This window comes from Notamacropus eugenii, chromosome 3, assembly GCF_028372415.1.
Source record: "Notamacropus eugenii isolate mMacEug1 chromosome 3, mMacEug1.pri_v2, whole genome shotgun sequence".
Lineage (NCBI taxonomy): Eukaryota > Metazoa > Chordata > Mammalia > Diprotodontia > Macropodidae > Notamacropus > Notamacropus eugenii.
The window spans coordinates 475,593,742-475,614,126 of record NC_092874.1 but is presented as its reverse complement, the minus strand read 5'-3'; the positions used below and the strand labels follow the sequence as shown (position 1 = coordinate 475,614,126).

At 41.6% G+C, this 20,385-nt stretch overlaps 1 protein-coding gene across 6 annotated transcripts in view; it reads right to left on the bottom strand.

Annotated features, from left to right (window-relative positions):
• ERC2 (ELKS/RAB6-interacting/CAST family member 2) overlaps positions 1-20,385 on the bottom strand; it is a 1,010,504-nt gene that overhangs the window by 271,966 nt on the left and 718,153 nt on the right. For 4 of the 6 annotated variants that reach the window (XM_072599028.1, XM_072599026.1, XM_072599031.1 and 1 more), the window contains 2 exons: positions 18,828-18,975; positions 17,052-17,180 (listed from right to left, as the gene is read on the bottom strand). In XM_072599028.1, coding sequence (XP_072455129.1) covers positions 17,052-17,180; positions 18,828-18,975 — 277 coding nt within the window. The remainder of the gene's footprint in view (positions 1-17,051; positions 17,181-18,827; positions 18,976-20,385) is intronic. The other 2 variants (XM_072599030.1, XM_072599029.1) reach the window with 1 other exon arrangement.

The following is a 20,385-nucleotide window of genomic DNA, read 5'->3' as shown; positions in this document are numbered from 1 at the left end:
ACACTGATAGCTCTCTACTTCTTCTATAGTTTGAACTGATTGAAATTTTGTAACTTTGCTCGATCTTATTCCAACTTCTCCCCAGATGTTCCACTCTCCCCTGGGGTAGTAAAGAAAAGCACTGTCTCATCACTGGAGGAAGGTATACAATTGCCAAAGTTTCTGGGGATAAAGATGGAGGTGTAAACAAGAGAGAGACCGGCATGGGAGAACAGAGGGAGAAAGAGAGGGGAGGGGGGGAGAAAGTAGAAGAGAGGAGAAGTGGACAGAGGAAAGGAAAGGAAACACATTTCATCCGGAAAAGATATGAAAGTTTTAACAGATTGTAAGCTAAAGATGTCATCCACACAGAGGTCACAATGATATTCCCAGATGTCTGACCAACTTGTCCTACCAAGTTACATCCATGGGCAAAAGGCATCAGTGGCTCCCTATTGCCTCCAGGCTCAAATGCAAACTCCCCAGCCTGGGATTTAAGGCCCTGTACAATCTATTACCCCTGCTCTGCTGGAGACATTTTTCATTCCTCCATCTCACAAGTTCTGCATCCCAGCTAAACACACCTCACTGCTCTTCCCTATACCTGACATTTCATCTCTTATCATCAGGCTGCTGTGTAGACTGTATCCCTTGAACACCCTTCTCTCCTCTGTCTCTTGGAGCTTCTGGCTCTATTCAAGGCCCAACTCAAGTTATGTCCTCCTATAGGAAGCCCTGTCTCATTCCTTCAGTTGTTACTTCTGCTTCTTTTACCTCTAGAGAGTCATATATACTTTGCATATATTTTATATGTCTACGTGATACTGTTGTGTCTTTGTCCCCAAGTAGATTGTAAGCCCCTTGAAGAATGGGGCTGTTTTCACTCTTCTTTCCACCATCTTACAGGCCACCTTAGCTCTGATACCTACTGGGTGTGTGACCTGGCACATGTCCCTTCATGTGTCAGACACCCAGCCAACTCTCTAAGGTACTCAGGAGGCAAAAATCTGCGTTGGCAGAAGGAGCTCTCCACTGGGCACTCCCACACCCAGGAAGTCATAGGCCTGGCAATAAGTAAGCAAGCAAACAAGTCGGCACAAAAAGAAATAGATAATTAAGCAAATAATTATACAAGTAAATGCACAGATCAATAAACAAGAAATAAAAAATAAATCACAAAAGAACGACTGAATGAACAATTAATCAAATACCCAGCATCCATCTTAGATTGGATTAGACATGAATATAAGGGGACTTTAAGGTACATTGAGAGACTCTGGAGATGATATTTTCACTTTACCCTGTCCTTATCAGATCTAGAATATTGCATTCTGAGTGCCACCACAGGCAAGTCAAAAAAACGTCCAGGGGAAAGAAACAAATGGTGAAGAGTCTCCCATGGTAGACGCTGTATGAGGACTGGTTGAATGAAATTGCGATCTGTGACCTGAAGAAGATGTGACAGCATGGACAGTACTGACTGACAGCATGACAATACAGATAGTCAAAGGACTGTCACTGAGAAAAAGAATAGATTGGCTTTCCTTGTCTTTAGGACCAAGGAAGAAGCCTGTAAGTCTAAAAAAAGAGAGTTAAATTTCGGCCTGAGGTCAGGAGATATTTCCTAACAATAAGAGACATACTAGAGTTGGATAGGTGGCCCAAGGGGGTGATTGATTTCCCTCAGATCAGTTAACTTATCTTGCTGTTGTCCTTGGAAGAGGACCAATGACAACAGTGGTAATGACTTGACGTGCTATTGCACTGGACTTAAGTGAAGCCGAGTTGTGCAAAGTCATCAGCCTTACTCTCCTCTCCCTTCCAAAGTCATCAAAGTCCAGTCATGAGACAAAAGTCAGGATGACTGGTGATGGTCCACGAGGCCGTGAATGGCCTGGGCATCTTCAACGTCTGACCAAGTTCTAAGCACTCCATAGCATCTGCTTCAGCTGCCTTCATGGTCCTGGAACAAACTGTTCTCATACATGAGGGGAGGGGACTCACATGCTTGAGGTAGACATTCCCCCTAACTTATTGACTGGTCAGTTGTCCTCAACCTAGTTTGCAAACCTTCAAGAGCTATATAAATGCTAGCTCTTTGTCTGGTTGTTATAACTGTTATTATCATTATTATGCAACGGAAATCCTGGAGCAAAGACTATGGATCCAAGTTGGGTATAAGTAGAGGGAGTCTAGATCAGCTTCCAGTTGGGACTAGATGGTTTATTCCTGCTTGGAAATTCTGAGATTCAGAGTTTGGATCTTAGTTTCTAATGTTTCCCTTAGGAGTGTACACAGTCAAGGGAAATGTAGGGAAGGAATGGAGACAAATTATTCCTCCATATCACAGCTAAATGTTCTTCTCCCACATTCCCTGCCCCCTACCCTCAGTTGAAAAGAAAATATCCCAGTTCTAACATTCATCAACTGACAAGTGTTTACTGATGGTCTACCACGGATGCCCGGAATACTTCTACCCTTGCCCTGTGACTAGAATTTGTGGAAAGAGAGACAGATTGTACACATGAAATCTTGATATTTGTTGGACAGTTTGCAAACAACCAACTCTGTATAGAACACTTTAAAAAAAGAAGAAGAAGAAAAGGAAAAGAAAACGAGGTGTTCTACCTCCACTGTGGAATAACATCATTCCCAGCAGGGGAAGATGACAAATTCAATGAGCAATAAATACTAATGATGAAATTAGCTCCTTGGATGCTAGTTGCTTTAGGAATGAAGTATTCCTTGTTGGGTAGTACATGTTGGCTAAAAATGTGAAAGATTTTAGAACTTCTAATGATCCCTAAAAATGGAAGAAAAAGGAAAATAATGAGGGAAAAGGAAGAATTAAATGGGAATAGTACGTCCAGACCTCACATTATGTAACAAAACAATAACTGTCAAAATTATTTGGTCTTGGCTGAAAAATAGAAAAGTGAACCAGTAGATGAGAATAAATAAACATAAAATCAGAAATAACTTAGCTCAATAAACTATGGCCAACTAAACCACAAAACAAACTCGCTGGAGAAGTAGGCTCTATTTGCCAAAGATTGCTGGGAAAACTGGAAAGTAAATTGTCAGAAATTAGAGTTACTCTAACTTCTTATACCAAGTCATACACCAAGCTCAAAACAGATAAGTGTTCTGATATTAAAAATCACACTATAACAAAATATAAAAAGGTAAGGTAACTTTTATAACTGTTGCTAAGAAGAGAATTATTAACCAAACCAGGGACAGTAGAAATAACAAGATAATCAGATTCAATGACAATATTCACACATTCAATCATAAGAAATTAAAAAGGCTTTGCATGAATAAAATTATCACGTCAAAACAATAAAACTACTGACTAAGATAAAAAACCAACAAACAAAAGAAACTGTGTGCCGAATATCTTTGCTAAGAGTCTGATAGCCAAGACATTTAGGGAACTGGCACAAATACATGTCAAAATCCATTGCCCAGTGGATAAATCGTGAAAAGATATAAAACAGTGGTTCACAAAAGGAGAACTGCAAAACATTAGCAACCATATAAAAGATTTTTTGAAATCCTTTATAACAAGAGATATGCAAATCAAAATAACCCTGAGATTTAAATCCAGAGCAAGCAAATTGAGATGAATGACAAAAGATGGAAGCAATAAGTTTTGTGCGTTACCAAAAGACCGGAACACTAATAAATGTACACTGCTGGTGGAATGTGGAATTGATCCTACCATTCTGGAAATCACTAAGGAATTATACTGAAACAAGGTAATTAAATTGTCTATAGCCTTTGACCCACAGATCTGATAGTCATATTCCAAGATGATCAAAAACAGAAAGACAAGTTTTTATATACTCCAACATATTCATATCAGTGTATGAGTGTATGTGTGCATGTGTGTGTGTGTGTGTAAATAAGGAAAAGTAGAAATATAGTAAATGCCTATCAGTTGGGGAATGACTAAACAAATTGTATTACATGATATAGAATGTTATCTGTGCCATAAGAAATGATAATCATGAAGAATACAGAAAGCAGGAGATGATTTATAGGAACTGATACAGAGTGAGACAAGCAGAACCAGGACAATAATATTAAAAAAATGACTTTGGTGGTGGTGGTGTTCAGTTGTTTCAATCATGTCTTTGTGACCACAGTTGGGGTTTTCTTGGCAAAGATACTAGAGTGGTTTGCCATTTCCTTCTCCAGCCCATTTTACAGATGAAGAAACTAAGGTAAATAGGGTTTAGTGACTTGCCCAGGGTAACACAGTTAGCAGTTGTCTAAGACCAGTTTTGAAGTCAGAAAGATGAATCTTCCTGACTCCAGCCTGTCACTCTATCCACTATATTACTTAGCTTTCCCTAAGCAATGACTAAAATAATTGAAAAATTAAAAGACAAAAAGAATGAGACTGTATATTGTGTAGTTATAACCAAACTCATACCTAGAGAACAAATGAAAAAGCACCTCTTTCTTTGCAAGGGTAGGGCTATGGGTACAGAAAATGGCATATGTAGTCAGACTTGGTTAATGTATTGACTAGTTTTGTTGAAATGTTTTTTTTCCTCTTTGTTTCTTTTCTTTGTTACCAGAGATAGTTCTCTTTGGGAAAAGGATGTATTGGGAAATGAAGATAAAATTGTGTAGAAGATATTTAAAAAAATATTTCGTAAAGTTGAAGTTGAGGACCTCTGAAAAGGCCATGATGCTGATGAGTTACAAAAGTGGAGAGCCAACCTTCTTCACTGGTCCCCATTGAGTGTGGATTAAAAAAACAGTTTTCTTTGCCTTTGAAATTTCATATCAGGAAGACTCAAGGACAGGAAGTTCAAGTTCCAGTTTCATTGATAAGGTGAAGATCGCCTGAAGGGCTTTTATTTATATGCTGAGAGGAAGGGAAGAGGAAAGAGAAAAGGGAAAGGGAAGGAAGGAAGGAAGGAAGGAAGGAAGGAAGGAAGGAAGGAAGGAAGGAAGGAAGGAAGGAAGGAAGGAGCACATATTAAGCACCTACTATGTTCCAGGCATTGTGTTAAGAGCTTTATAAATATGTCATTTGATCCTTTTCAAACAATCAGGAGAGGTTAAGTGCTAGAAACACATTCTCCTCTGTTTGGCACTTTAAATCCTCACAATCTGATTCCAACTCTTTCTAGGCTGATCACACACTATTCTCACTTTGGGGCCATTATATTCCAGTCAAAGTGGACTCCTTGCTGGTCCCTATATACAATGTTTCTTTTCCTACCTCCTGCCTTTGCCTTGGTTGCCCATTCCTGAGGCTTGAAATGCACTCTCTCCTTTCTTCTTCCTCTAAGAATTTTTCACTTTATTCAAGGCTTAGTTGAGGCCAGCTCTTCCCTGGCCATGCTTTAGGGACAGTGTTCATCTTTGTCTGGTCCTTCTAGTTCTTCATATTGTCAACCATGATGTTTCCCATGGGCAATTCCTCCCTGATAACATGACATAACTTGCTTCTATCTATTGAGTTTCTTTCCATGATTCAAAAAGCATCTGAATATACACCATCCCTTGATTTGAGATGACATACAATATCAGGGTACTGCTTAACCTGGCATCAGGTTAAAGTAAGAGTGAGGGTCTTAACACCAAAGTCCTTGGCATTATCAAATAGTTTAATATCAGAAATGCATGTGATTTTATTATAGCAAATGGTATTCAAGAAGAGGCACTGACTTCTGCCTTCTGTTGTACCCAAAGGACTGTGGGGTCTCTCCAATTTACTTGTATTGAAAATCCTTCTGATTGTGTTGTCTCCACCATTAGAACATGAAATCCTTGAGAGCCGGGACTGTTTGCCTTTGTATATCCAGAGCTTAGCATTGAGTAAACACTTAATAAGTGATTTATTCAGTCATTCGTCTTCCACATAACAGCCCTTCCACTTCTTGAAGACAGCTACATTGTCAATGAATAAAATAATAATCCACAAGCATGTGTTAAGTGCCTACTATGTGTCAGACACTGTACTAAGTGCTAGCAATAAAACTCCAAAGAAGGAAACACTCTGTACTCAAAAGAAGCTAACACAAGCTCTCAGAATCTTCTCTTTCCTAAGCTAAATACCACTAGTTCTTTCTCATAATGTTCCAACACAGAGGAGTCAACGTTGTTCATGTCCTGTTGACTTCTGAACTCTCTGCAGAATAAACTATCCCAGCTGGGTGGCAGGACCAGGACAGAATTTAGGGGGACTATTATCTCTTCATTTGGGGAGCTATATTCCTCCAATGAGGGAGGTTTGTCATGCCTAAGTCTAGGTAGCTTTTAGGTATGGCAAGCCTCCCTCATTGGAACAAGAGAAGATAACCTGGTAACTTGTGCTCTAGACCCTCAATCTAGTTTGCATAGATTGTGGGATGGATTGTGAGCCTACGTCACTCTCAGTCTGATTCCCTGGTCGTATGGGTCTCCATAAAGGTCTGAGATACTTATTCGTTTAGCTCCCAAGATGAATCCGGACATCCTCCCAGGCAGTAATGAACAGGTTAAAGTAGAAAGGATTTCAAACATGTCTAATCCAATAAGAGCCCTGGTAAAACATGCGTTATCACTTAAAGAATAAATGTTTAAAAATAGAGCACAGATGTGAAATTTAAATTTAAAAAAAGAGAGAGCCAGCTCTTTTTGGCATTTCCATGTGATGCTTTGGTTTGATCACCTTTTGCTCAGCTGGCCATTCTGATTGGCGCTGCCAACAGTCTGAAGTTAGGTTGGCAAATGTATTGAGACTAACAATTGAGACTCACTTATTTGTTTTTCTCATGTAGCATAATTCAATAGGAAAGACTTTGTGCATGTATATTAAAACCAGCAAGCAGGGAGATTCTTCTCAGTTAGACTTTTCACTTCTTGGGAAGCAACACTGTAGAAAGCACCTCCTTTGGCAGCAGGAAGTCTGATGGGGAGTTCCGCCTTCTCCATGATGCCCTCTCTAGTTACACCAACTACACTTATCTTACCCTTCTCAACTCATAGCAAGAGTGGGTCGGTGGGAGCTCTTTCTACTGTATGGCATGTCCAGAAGCTGACATGTATCATTATCAATATTTTACACCAGAGAAAGCCAAAGCCTAAGATAGATGATTGACCTGATATCGAGTCAGCTTGGGTCTAGAACCTAGGTTCATATTCTTTCCAGTGGTTTGGGTCTTCTCCCTTTTCAATGCAGAGTTTCCATTTGCCTACACTTCATCCTGATTAACAGCAACTCTACCCTTTATCTTTCTGGTCATAAATCGATGAGTGAAGAAAGCCAGAGGTCATTTAGATATGCCATCACATCCAAGGACACTAGTTGGGTGATGGTGAATTAAACTGTCATCCCCTCTTGGTCCTGTAGCGATAAGCTGAGTACCTGCCATTTTTGAGGGTGATTTATTTGGAGTATTTTGCTTCACTCTGCCCCTTCATTTTACAGATGAGAAACCTGAGACCCAGCAAAGAAAGGTGACTTGCCCAAAGCCACATGGGCTACAAATATGGTCACACAGTTTAGCAAATTGAAAGCTCCCCTCTGGGTCAGGAGGGCCTGACCTGACATACTGTAAATGTAACCATGGACCATTCACTCAAACTGCTCAGTGCCCAGGTGAAGACTAACTCTCTGAGCTTCTAAATCACAGTGCTTTGCATTTGTTTTGGAAAAGGAAGTTCCCTATATTGATGAAATCCCAGGTCTGGGTGGATGTAAAGTGAAGCAGCTAGGGAGTTCAGGAGACAGAGGGCTGAAAGTGGGGTCTGGAAGGGATAAGTTCAAATTTCTCCTCAGATGAATCACCCTAAGCATTGAAGCTCTGTGCCTTTTTTCATCAGTGAACTGAGAGGGTGTTGTTGATGCTCCAAGGTCCCTTCCAGCTCCAAATTTAGGATCATTTGCATGTATATATAGGTGTGTGCATCTGTGTGTATATATACACATACATATATATGTGTATGTCAATTTATACATATGTGTGTATGTGTATGTACATATAAAATATAAAGTGATATACATAGCTGTTAAGTGTTCATTTACAGAAAAGACTTATTTTGATAGACACATGGTTTTAAAATTCTGCTGTGTTCCAAAAGACATTAAATTGGGAGCTAAAGAACTTGGGTTCAAGTCTCAACTTTGTGCCCTTCACCTGTCTGCTTTCCTGTTGATCCTCTCTTGAATAAAGAGGCTGGAGCAGCTAACTTCTGAGGCCACTCTGTATCTATCATCCTAAATACTAAGACCATTGTTCTACAGCAGGCTCTCCAATTGCCAATCTTGCACTCTCTCCAGCTTGCCACTATCCTACTTAGACGGGCTGTCCTACTCATAGGATGGCTTTGACTGGACCATGAGATAACAGAGATAACATCTTAGACATATGCTTCTACTTAGACTTTCCATTGGCATCTCTGCCCTTAGCCCATTGTTAAAGGACTCTGAATGCTCCACTCTAACACAGGAGTTTCTGAGGAGAGTATTTGCTGAAACAAGTAATCTCACAAAAAAGTGAAAGTTAATACCCCAGATGTGTTCTTGGACCCCTCTACATTTTGGCAACCTGGGGAAAAGCTCTCACTGCCCTATCCTTGTAAGAGCTCTCGTCGGGGCTCAGAGAAAGGATGGGACTGGATCCCACCCACGTGACTGGAGCAGCTCATCCCACTGTGAATCCATAATAGAATTCATTTGCATCTGGGCAACTCAAGCTGAGGGTGTCTGCATTGAATTAGGATTCTGTGATCAGAGCAAGCTCTTGTGGACTTCAGCCAAGCACAATACACATCTATGGGGGCCTTGGGGTCAGTGAGCCCCGCACGCCCTACCCACTCCAGCCAGGCCAAGCCCTTGGCACCCACTTCCCTCACACAAGTTTCTCTAGGAAAAAAAGGCCTAAACCACAGTTTGCCAACTTGGATATCCTTTCTTCCCTTCAAGGCTCAGTTTACATATTCTTTCCTTGACATGCCCCCATTATCCCAGTTGGTGCAATTCTACCTTCACCTTAGAAATGACTTAAATATTTTATATTTATTTATCTGTGCTTATCCATGAGGTTCCCCCCCCCCCCCAGTAGAATGTATGTTCCTGAAGGTCAGGGACAGTTTTATCTATTTTATCTTATTTTGTTTTTACCTTGTGTCCCTAGTACTTAACACATTGCCTGGAACTTAGTAGGTACATAATAAATGCCTTATATGAAGATTTCTACCTCACCTGGACCCTTTCCAAAATGAATGAGGCCCTTTTATATATGGTCCTCTGATTCTCTGAAAGAGTTTGAGGTGGGGTTGGTGGAGGAGGGCAGACTTCTGCTCTGTCCCTTAGTTATTCAAAGCTTTCCCGACTTGGTGCCTGAAGAACTGTGACCTCCCGTTTAATACCCAGTGCTGTCCCTCCCCATCAAACGAGTTATTCCGCTCTGAGGCTGGCACTGACCCAGGAACATTCACCCAGATGTTTGGCTCTGCTCTTCCAACAGGCTCCAGGGGAGAAGCAGTGGGAGGGGAAGGCTCAAGTTTCCCATTCCCCCAAGATGGAATGGCAGACAGTGGCTCAGGCATATCGCCACTCCTACATGACCAATATGGTCTCTGAAACTTTTTTGACAATGGTGCCCAAGATCCCCCAAAAGAACCAAAAGAAAGGAGAAAGGGGGGAAAGAACACTTAGAAAAACATAGATCTCCTCTCAAAAGTGTTCTACATGATTAGAAGGAAGAGGCTGGTTCTAATTTTCACCAAACAATAATGTCTGGCCCTCATTTTTAAAAAGGCATTTCCAAAAAGGATGTACACATCAGCTTCTTCAGAACACAGAGGGACATTGGGGAATAGAGCTTATGGGGTAAGAGCGAGTTTTAAGTCTTCTTCAAAAACGCTTAACAGAAGACAAATTCAGCAGCTTCAAAATGAATTATTTTGATGCTGATTCTTCTAAGGCAGGATTGGATGCAAGAAACAAGAGGGAAAGATGATTATCTTTTCTTTCCTATTCTCTTTTTAAAAAAAGAAATTATCTCCCTTTAGGAGGTCTTGAATTAGCACTTATTCTTAAAATAGGCAAGGTGACACCTGCCTATATTACCTGCTACCTTTGAGGCTCAGGATGGTGGACTGCATGAGCTTGAAAGTTGTGGGCTGCATTAAGGTTAATGCTGATTGAGTGGCCATGTGAAGGCTCAAACCAATAGGGTGAGTCCCAGAAGCATGGGGCCACCAGGCTACCTAAGGAAGGGTGAACTGGTTCAGCCTACAAATGGAGAATGCTAATTCTTCTGTGCCATTCAATAGTAGGCATGAGGAGCCACTGCACTGCTACCAACCCAAGTGAGATAATAGAGGGTGGAGGGAGGCAAGGAAGAAAGGAGGGATGGAGAGGGAGGGAAGGGAGAGAGAGAGAGAAAGAGAGAGGGAAGGGAAGGGAAGGGAGGAGGGGAGGAAGGAAAGAAGAGAAGAGAAGAGAAGAGAAGATGAAAGGATAGGAAGGGAGAGAAAAGGGAGGAGAGGGGAGGGTGGGAGGGAGGCAGGAAGGAAGGAAGGAAGGAAGGAAGGAAGGAAGGAAGGAAGGAAGGAAGGAAGGAAGGAGAGAAGGAAGCTCATCATCACCTTTCTGTCCCCTGCTCTTACTCCCTAAGCCCTCACAAGTATGGAAAACAGAGTTTGGTTTTCTCATGCAACAAAACAGAATGGAGTGAAAGGAGATTGTATGTTTCAGAAGAGACAAAGGTAGAAAGAATTCTTTGATCAGGCTCAGCTCAAATATCACCTCTGGGGTCTTGCTTCAGATTCCCTCAGTTAAGATGGCAGTCTAGTCAAACAAACTAATTTTGCGTGTATTTTTGTGCATCTCTTGTCTTTACTAATGTGTGAACATGCTAGTTTTCTCTTATAAAATGGAATCATCCTGAGGGCATCTGTGTCTTCATGTCCCCATCTAATAGCACACAGTAGGCATTTAATAACTACTTATTGATTCCAAGGAGAGTAGAAGGAAGATGCTGAGGGTTAATACTAAATTATTCTCACCTCATAATAGTTTTTGAAATAACAGTATTGATGTAGGAAACTGAATAATCCTTGATACTATGCCATCCTGTCCTTGACTAGAGCCAATACAGCCGTCAGTTACAGAATGGCAGAGTCAAGATTCTGTTGTGGTTCAGCTCAGTGAGTTCACTGCCTATTGCCTCTGGGCCATCTTTCCTGGACACTGAACAGAGGTCCGATTTTTCCAAGCAAACTGATGTCTGAGACACCTGGGCCTTCCCAAAGATGACACAGAGAGATTCCCCTCACAAAGAGCATCCCGACCCAGCCTTGGAATTCAGCAGCATCATTTTCAGAGATGAGTATAAGAAAAACAAAGAGGGGAAGGGAGGTCAGATACAAGAAAAACAAAAAAAAAAAGTCAAGAGATTTTTGTGGGAAAACTAGAAGACAAGAGCAGTAAAGGGCAGACATGGGAATCTGGGAAAGTGCAAAGTTCTCTTACTGATGCCAAGCTTCTCCAGGAAGGAAATGCCCATCCTTTTCACACCTCCCAACCTGGGGTGGCACTGCATGGCCATAAGCCATGGAATGTCACAGTTCCCAGAGAACTGTAGGTCAGAATCACCCAAAGGGCAGGGGAGAGGTGTAGGACAGACTCAAGGATGTTACAATGTAGGACAAATGAGGAAGTAACCAGGGGTTGCTGGGTAAAGGATGTCATCAGAGACATGCAGGACTGAAGAAGATGATGGATTAATCATGTACCAAAAGTGGGGAATAACCAATGGACAGCCCATGTGCTCCATTGGTATCCTTACTATGCCAAGACAAGTTGAGGAAGGTTCCCAGCAAGGTGAATGGACTGCTGGTCTCTAGAGATGATGCAGGTGACTCAGGATGAACAGGAACAGATGGAAATGTGATCTGTAATAATGGTGGCATGGCATTAACAAGGTCAAAGTTCAGTTAAAGTGTCAGAGATATGAATATGGAATAATAAAAATTTCATACTAACCCTCAGTGTTTTCCTTTTATTCTTCTTGAAATTAACAATTCAGTAAGTAGTTATTAAATGCCTACTATGTGCTAGTAGATGGGGATACGAAGACAAAGATGATTTAACTTCTGCCCCCTAGGTGCTTACATTTTATAAGCGAGAAACAGCATATTCACCCATTAGTTAATGCAAGAGACATAAAAAATAAATATTAAGTCCCATTGAAAAGAGACTGCTTGACCTGATTTTCCTCCCTACTTCTTCCCCACCAAAAACCATCCTAGGGAACCATCCGGGGCTCTAATAAGAGAGTTTTCACACATATATTGATGGGAACCAAGCCATCACCTGACAGTTGAGTGCAGTGGTTAGAGCACTGGCCTGCAGCCAGGAAGAGACCTGTGCGCATATCTAGCAAACACTTACTAGCTATGTGACACTGGGCAAGTCACTTAACCTCTATTTGCCTCAGTTTCTTCAACTGAAAAATGGGATTACTAACAGCACCTGCCTCCTAGGGTTGTTGTGAAGATCAAGCGAGAATATTTGTAAAGCACTTGGGACAGTCCATGGTGAGCCCTATACAAATGCTTACTCCCTTCCCTCCCCACTCCCTCTAGCTGGATAATGTGGTATCTTCCCCCATTAGAATGGAAGCTCCTTGGGGGCAGAGGACTTTCTTGTTTGCTTGTCTTTGGATCCCTAGTTCTTAACACAATGTCTGACTCATTGTAAGTGCTGAATAAATGGTTGCTTTAGCTTTGTATCTATATATCTATGTATATCTCTGTCTACATATATATGTACGTATGCATGCCTATGTGTATCTATGTATCTATCTCTTATGTATCTACTCATGTATGTATATATACACATGTGTGTGTGTGTAACTATCTAAGTGTGTGTGTGTGTGTGTGTGTGTGTGTGTGTCTATCTATGGATGAGCAAACACTGAGGACACAGGCTGCTGCTCATGGTTAGGTTACAGACTGATTAGCTTAAGTGGTGAGCAAACATTTCTTAAGGCACAGCAAGTCTTGAAATATGACAGAGAAGGATAGGATACCACACTTTCAGTCATTACAGGCCATGGCAGTGGGGAGTACTTTACACAGCCTGGGGAACTCTGCTAAGTAGTAAAATTTTCTTAAGAACATCCCAATTCTGGACCTGTAGATGTTAGACACTAGGGGAAAACAAGTCCTAACAATGAGAACTTTCCAAAGGGAAAAGGTTTTGTTTCTTCTCATCAATGGGAGTCTTCTAGGAAAGACTACATGACCACTTGTTGAAAATATTGTAAAAGGTTTTTGATTTCACATGTGGGCTCACTGGATGGCTTATTAGATCCCTTCTAAACCTGAGCATTTGTCATTTCTATGATTCTGTCTCATTTCATAATTCAATAATGAAGACTCTCATCCAAGTTGAGGTGTGCTTGGTTTATTCGATGGGAACTTGCAGGTGACAACATGGTACAACTAGGGCGTACAACTGAGGCTTCACTTCAGAAAACTATGGGGTACACTAAGGCTACTTTATTGAATATTTTATCTGGCCACCTTCGAGAGTCAGCAGGGTATAACAGCTTGACCTCCAAGCTCGGATGAACTGAGTTCAAGCGTTGCAGAGAAAATGCTGACCTGCACTGTTAGAGGGAGTTCCCTAAACCAGTGAAATCACAACTCTAGGACCCACCTACTCTCCCACTAATGACTAATGAAGGACTCAGGCAATAATAACCCCAGGCAAAAACCTTGACTATCTTTCATGGAACCTGGCTAAAATAACAGCTAAAGGCACCAAAATACTCCTCACATATAATTCCTGAACAATCATTGGTGATTTTCAAAGGAATGTGAAGAGTGAGACAGACACCTCAGGAATGGAGGCAAGCAAATGCCCTGATTGTCTGAGAAAGGAGGAAGAGAGGAGAGTCACCACAGGCTGGCCAGTGAGCTTAGGAAGTGTCAGCAGGAAATTGGGGGAGCCCCATCTCATGTTGCATGAGGAACTAGGGATATCTGACCTGGAGAAGAGTGAACTTGGGGTGAAAAGTAAAATGGCCTTTCTTTACGATCTGAGGGGCCATTGTGCAAAAGAGCGACTGACCGGTTGTGTTTGTCCCCAAAGGGTGTAACTTGGAACAATGATCAATTGTTACAGAAAAGATCTGGGACAAAAGGGGTGGCATCAGAGAAGACTAAGAAGACTTCTATGAGCTGATGCAGGGGAAGTGAGCAGGACCAGAACCATGTATTCTATCAAAACATTGTAAGAATGAACAGTTTGGACAGACATCAGAACTCTGTTCAATGTATTTGTGCCTATGACTCCAAAAGATAAATGATGAGGCCTGTTCTTCACCTCCTGATCCCGAGTGAGGAGCTCAGGGTGTAGAATGGTTTGATAGATAGATACATATGCACACACACACACATACATACATACATACATACATACATATACACACATGCATACTTATGTGTGTGTATGTATGTGTATACATGGCCAATTGGGGAATTCGTTTTCTTTCATTTTGAATATTTATTCCAAAGTTTTCTTTTTCTTTCCATTTAGGACATAAGGATGTTGGAGTTAGAGAAAATAAATGCTTGTTAATCAAGAAAAGTTAAAGAAAAATCAAAGGAAAAAAGAAAAACTTCATAGCAATTGAAACTATTCTCAAATAGAATGAAGGAGGCCATTAGGTGCCCTCTGCTAGAAGTCTTTAAAAGAAGATTGGGTAAAACTCTGTATATTCTATGGTCAGTTGGACCTCTCATGAGGGGTACCTTCCAGCTACGACCTTCAGTAATCCAGCGACTTCAAAAAAAAAGCCTCTAAGTCTTTCAATGATTGGTTATTAGTCACAGGACCTGGGAACTGGCACATGGAACAAGTCTGCCGCTCCACTGTCTGCCCAGAGGCCATGTGGCTTGCTGAGTGCATCACTGGACAGAAGAGCAGGGAAGCAGATCTGCCTCATTGAGCCTGATGAGAAGATACCTTTGAAGACTGTTACGAGGAATTAGATGCAAAAATTCATGTGAAGATCTTTTTGCTAACATCACAAGGATGAAGAGGATAGTGAGTGCTGGCATTTCTCTGGCATGATCTGAAAGCATTTTTCATATATTATCACACTAGACCCTCATAACAACCCTGAGAGAGAGGTACTAATGTAACCACTATTTTATAAATGGGGAAACTGAGTCTGGGGGGGATTGCGGGGAGGACAAGAGGACAAGAACTTATAAAATGTCTAGTATGTGCCAGGCATTGTAAAAAGGACTTTTATGAATATAATTACCTTATTTGATTTTCACAACAATCCTTGGAAGTACGGGCTATTATTATTCCAACTTTACAACTGAGGAAACCAAAGAAGACAATGGTTAAGTCATTTGCTCAGGGTCACACAGCTACAAATGTCCAAGGCAGGAGTTTCATCCAGGTCTTCTTGACCCTTAGTGGAACACTCTATCAATTGTCACCCTTCCAAATAACTCCAAACATATCTAGAATGTCTTGGCAGAAAATGTAACATAAACTTCTTGATTTAGTTTTTAACCTTCTATACACCCTGTTCCCAAACTAATTTTTCCATTCTCAACATATATTATTCCTCTTTCCATGGTCTACAGCCAAGCCAAACCGGACTTCTTGCTGCCCCTTCCATCCAACTCTATCATTCCCATCTCCGTGCCTTTATGCTGGTCAGCCTCCAGACTTAGAATGCCCTCACTCCTCATCTCTGTGTCATGAAGACTTTCTTCTCCATCCAAACGCTGTCAGAGAACAGCCTTTGACATTATACTTTCCTGATTCCACCAACTGCTGGTCTCCTTCCTTCCAAATGACATTCTACTTTTCATCATTCCATAGATATGTGTATATAGACTTGTCTCCTCCATCAGAATATGAACTCCTTATAAGGGAGGATGATTTCATTCCTTGTAAGATCAAATAATAAGAGTGAGGATGGTAATAATAATAAAGATGATAAATAATTATAACAGCTAGCGTTTATGTAGTATCTTAAAGCAGACTTTAAAGCTTACCAACTGGTCTACACGTATTGTCTCATTTTACTGTCACGATAATTCTGAGAGGTATTATCCTCATTTTACAGATGAGGAAACTGAGGGAGACAAGAGGTGAAGTGACTTACACAGGATCACACAGCTAGGAAGTGTGTAAGGCAGGATTCAAACTCAGGTCTTCCTGACTCCATAACCATTGCTAACATATGTAAAGTGTTTTGTAGACTTTAAAGCTTCATACTGCTTTATCCTCATTAGCCCTAGTAAATGCTGGGTGATTTCTTCCTCCACTGGTGGTCCTCAGTTCCTCCTAGTGGTATCCCCTTGTTAATTTATCTAGATAAGACTGTCCATCCAGGGCTTATTTCTGACTCAAGCAGTTGATCAAAGACATGCAGGATGCCCTACTGGCCCAAGTTGGATGGTCATCCTGGCTAACGCTTTGCTCCCTTCCAGATCTAACAGCTAAGGGCTCCAGAGGCTACCTGCCTCTGCTCCTTCTCCTGTTGCTACAGCTCCCTACAATCTGTTCACACGTGGCATTTCTCTACCCAGACTGACCATTTTTCAAACACATTCCATGTTCCATAAAATCAAGCCTGTTACAAATAAGGAACACTTTGTATATTCCCCTAGGAGCAAGTTGAAGGGTTTTGCGCAGTCATTCCAGGAATCCAGAACACATTTCTACGTTTAAAAAAAAAAGACTTGAAAAACACACTGTTTTGCCCTCCCATTATTTGTTTGTGGCTTGTTTTCTCTGTTTCCTTTTATTTTCCTTTTTAATCCACTTATGGCTTTAAGACTAAGGAAGAAATAAGATGGGAAGTGAGAGAATTATTCAAGAACCTTGAAAGAAAAAAATTACTATTGCCTGGTCAACAACTGCCCACAATGCTTTGCAGCTCAAAGCTCAGCCAAGGCATGCCTAAAGGAGGAGAGCAACATAGCCAAGGGGTCAGTGCATGGTCTTGGCATTGATGTATACCATGACTGGGGTGAGGGGGAAGGGACAGGAAAGGCTTCCTACACAGCTGACTGACCTGAGACTTTGGGATCATGTATGCATCATGGCTGGAGCCGAGGTAGGTGGCAGCAATATCTGTGATGAAGCCAACATCACAGGTGGATGGTATGTTCATGCTCTGGGGATGTTTCTTATATCTATAAACCTGTAGGAGAAAGCTACAATGGTTAGGTGCAGGAGGTGAGACGAGAAAGGGCATGGGGAAAGACCTAGGGAAAAGGAGGGAAAGAAAGGCTTTTTCTTAACTTTCTGTTGCTGAGTCACTGCAAGTTTCAAGTAAAGGATGTACAGCTCCAAATAAAGAATTATAATGTATGATATTCCACCACCCCATGCCAGTCTGCAAAATGGCCCCCAATGTTGGAGAGCAAATGGATTTCTCTGAAGAGCTAGAAAGCCAAGGCTAGGAGTCTGCTCAGCCAGGCAAGAAAGGATACTCAGGTTCAAGGCCAAAGAAACCTTGAGAAAAGAAAAGTATGGAGCACCCTCTGAGGATTCCTGATCTCTAGCTTCCCTGCTACCCATCATAGACCTGCTCTTCTTGATTAAAATCACCCTGGTTGGGACCAGAGAGCCATCTCCAGGACTCATGTCAACACAAACACAGTCTGTGTGGCAACAGAGAGTTAAATCACCCGCAGGCCATTTCAAAATTTTGACCTTCATAAGTGGCAAGCCTTTCATAAGGTCAAAGCCACCAGGGAGATACAGAACTTCCAAAGTTGGATTTTAGAATAAAGGGTTGTGGTTGGGCTCATGAACCATTGCAAGCAAAAGGTCTCAAGTTATTTATGAAGGATAAATAACTTCAGAATATTTCAAGGGTTAATTTTGGGACCCCCTTAGTCTCCGAATTGCCAGGTAAACCCATTGTGAAGCATCTGGCAGAAAGCAAAGGCAAGAGGTGGTCCACCTCGACACATATGGACAAACATCCAGGAGAAATTGGAGGTAGAGAGCACTAAGATCCAAAGGTACTATCAAAAGTACTATCAAAGGTACTGATCATCTAGACTCTGAGGAGCAAGGGAGGGGATTTCTCAATTTTCATAGGGGAGGGGGGAGCACAGAGGGAGAGATGTCAAGGCACTCTCCATGGTACTGAAGTTTCTAAAGACTAGACAGCAAACCTCACCATGGTGAGGAATGATGGGGAGAAAGAGTTCAGAGAATAAAGAGATCAGGCGTGGAAGAGGAGGAAAGCTAAAGAATAGCAGCTGTAAGGAGGAAAAGCAAAGAAGGGAATTTGAGGGTATTGGGGGGGGCGGAAAATGGAAAATGGGTTGCTTATGTGGGTGGAGAATCACACATAATATAAAAGGTGATCATAGATTCAGAGCTGGAAAGGATCTTAAAGACTTTCTAGTCTACCCCAATCATTTTTACAGATGAAGAAACCAAGGCCCAGAGTGGCTAAGGTCACACAGACAGTAGATAACAGAGGATTCACAAAATATAGCTAAGGAGTCGCTAGGGGTTTAGTCAAACATTAGAGTAGGTCCAATGGGAGGAAAAGAGTTGAGAATGACTTAGTGGTGAAAAAAAGCAATAATGAAAGGATAGAAACCCAGAGCATGGGCCACACATAAGTTGGCATGCATGGACAGGGGTATGGAGAAGCCTCAAGTTGCTGTGAGAGTGACAGCTGAATTGTCACTGTCAGCCTACCTTGTCTTAGCTGCTGATGTCTGCATGATAAAAATTGAGCAAGGATGAACAGCTAAGACATAAAGCCCCAAATAAGGGCCCAGACTTTGGCAAGGAAAGAGAGTGTGCATGCATGCGAGCCCACCTGCTGCTTCAACTGATGCACCAATCGGTCTTTTTCACGTTTCAGGGTCATGACTTCCTCTTGTGTCTTCTTCTTCTTGGAGGCAGACAGTTCAAGCAAGGCTATGTTGGCATCCTTTTCACTGATAGCAGCCAGCAAGGCTTCCTGTCTGAAAAAGAAAGAAGCTGGTTATGTTTCAGGCTCCAAGGGAGAGGGCACCAGAAATATTGGTGACTCGTGGTTAGCATCTAAGCCATGTGGCACAGTTGGGGTTGGATGAAATGATGAAAGGATTTTGGGGAACAAAATATCTCTTTGATTTTTGAATTATCAAATGTGTGGAGAAAGAACAGATTGGGGTCCTCATCAGTTGAGGTCAGGGGGGGTATATCTTTTTGGGTCATGGACCTCTTTGGCAATCTAGTAGTTCCTATGAAACTCTATTCAAAATGAACTTTAAAAAGGCATAAAATAAAATATGGAGCATTGCAGAAGAAGCAGATTGCATTGAAATATTTTTTGCTCAGTCATTTCAGTTATTTCTTGACAAAGATACCAGAATGATTTGTCATTTCCTTCTCCAACTCACTTCACAGATGAGGAAACTGAGGCAAACGGGGTTAAGTGACTTGCCCAGGGTCACACAATTAGTAAGTGTCTGAGGACAGCTCTGAATTCAGTTCTTCCTGACTCCAGGTATTCTATCCACTGCACCACCTGGATATGCCCATAGTGAAATATAGTTATCAATATATAATATAATAAATATGACATAATTAAAACAAGGCAATGTTTTCACGCCCAAGAAGCAATCCATATTTCAAGCACTTAAATTTTCTTCAAGATTTGTCTTGGATGGCATGCTCGGAGAAGACCCTCCTCTGCCAGTACAGTATCTCTCATGTTTGCCATCATTCATTTTTCTCCTTGACCCAGACCCTCAACCTCCTTCCTGCTCCTTCTTTCCTTTAAATCTTTTAGGAAGAAAAAAATTCTTGCCACTCTAAGTCCTGTCTTATCTCAGCTCACTGCTTTCTCAGAAAAGGATGGAAGGTCCACCCTCTCTTCCTTCCAATCCCTGTCTACAGTAACACCCATAACCAGTTTTAATCTGGAATTTGCTCTAGCCCTACCAAGGAAATGGCTCTCCTCCATAGATTAATGAATTCCTCCTTTTTGCTGATGAAGGCTGCTGCCTCCACCTGGCCCCTTAGCATAATCCTTCTCTTCACTGAATCACCAGTATGTTAACATTCTATACTACCTTTGGAAAGAGCACCATCTTTGGTTCTTTTCTTTTAAGACTTCTAGTGATACCGTCTAAAGAATTCCTCTCTCAGAGCCAAAGGAGTTCAGACCCCCATCATCTCTTGTCTAGACTATAATAATAGCTACTCACTTGGTCTTCCTGAATTGAGTCTCCTTTTCCCAGTTCATTCTCCACATAGCTACCAAACTGATATGTCTAAAGCATGCCTGGCAAGGTCACTCCTCCTCTCAAGAAGGCTCAATGGCTTCTAATTGCCTCTAGGATGAAATGTATTGACATTCAAGGATTCTTGGCCACATAACTCTGATC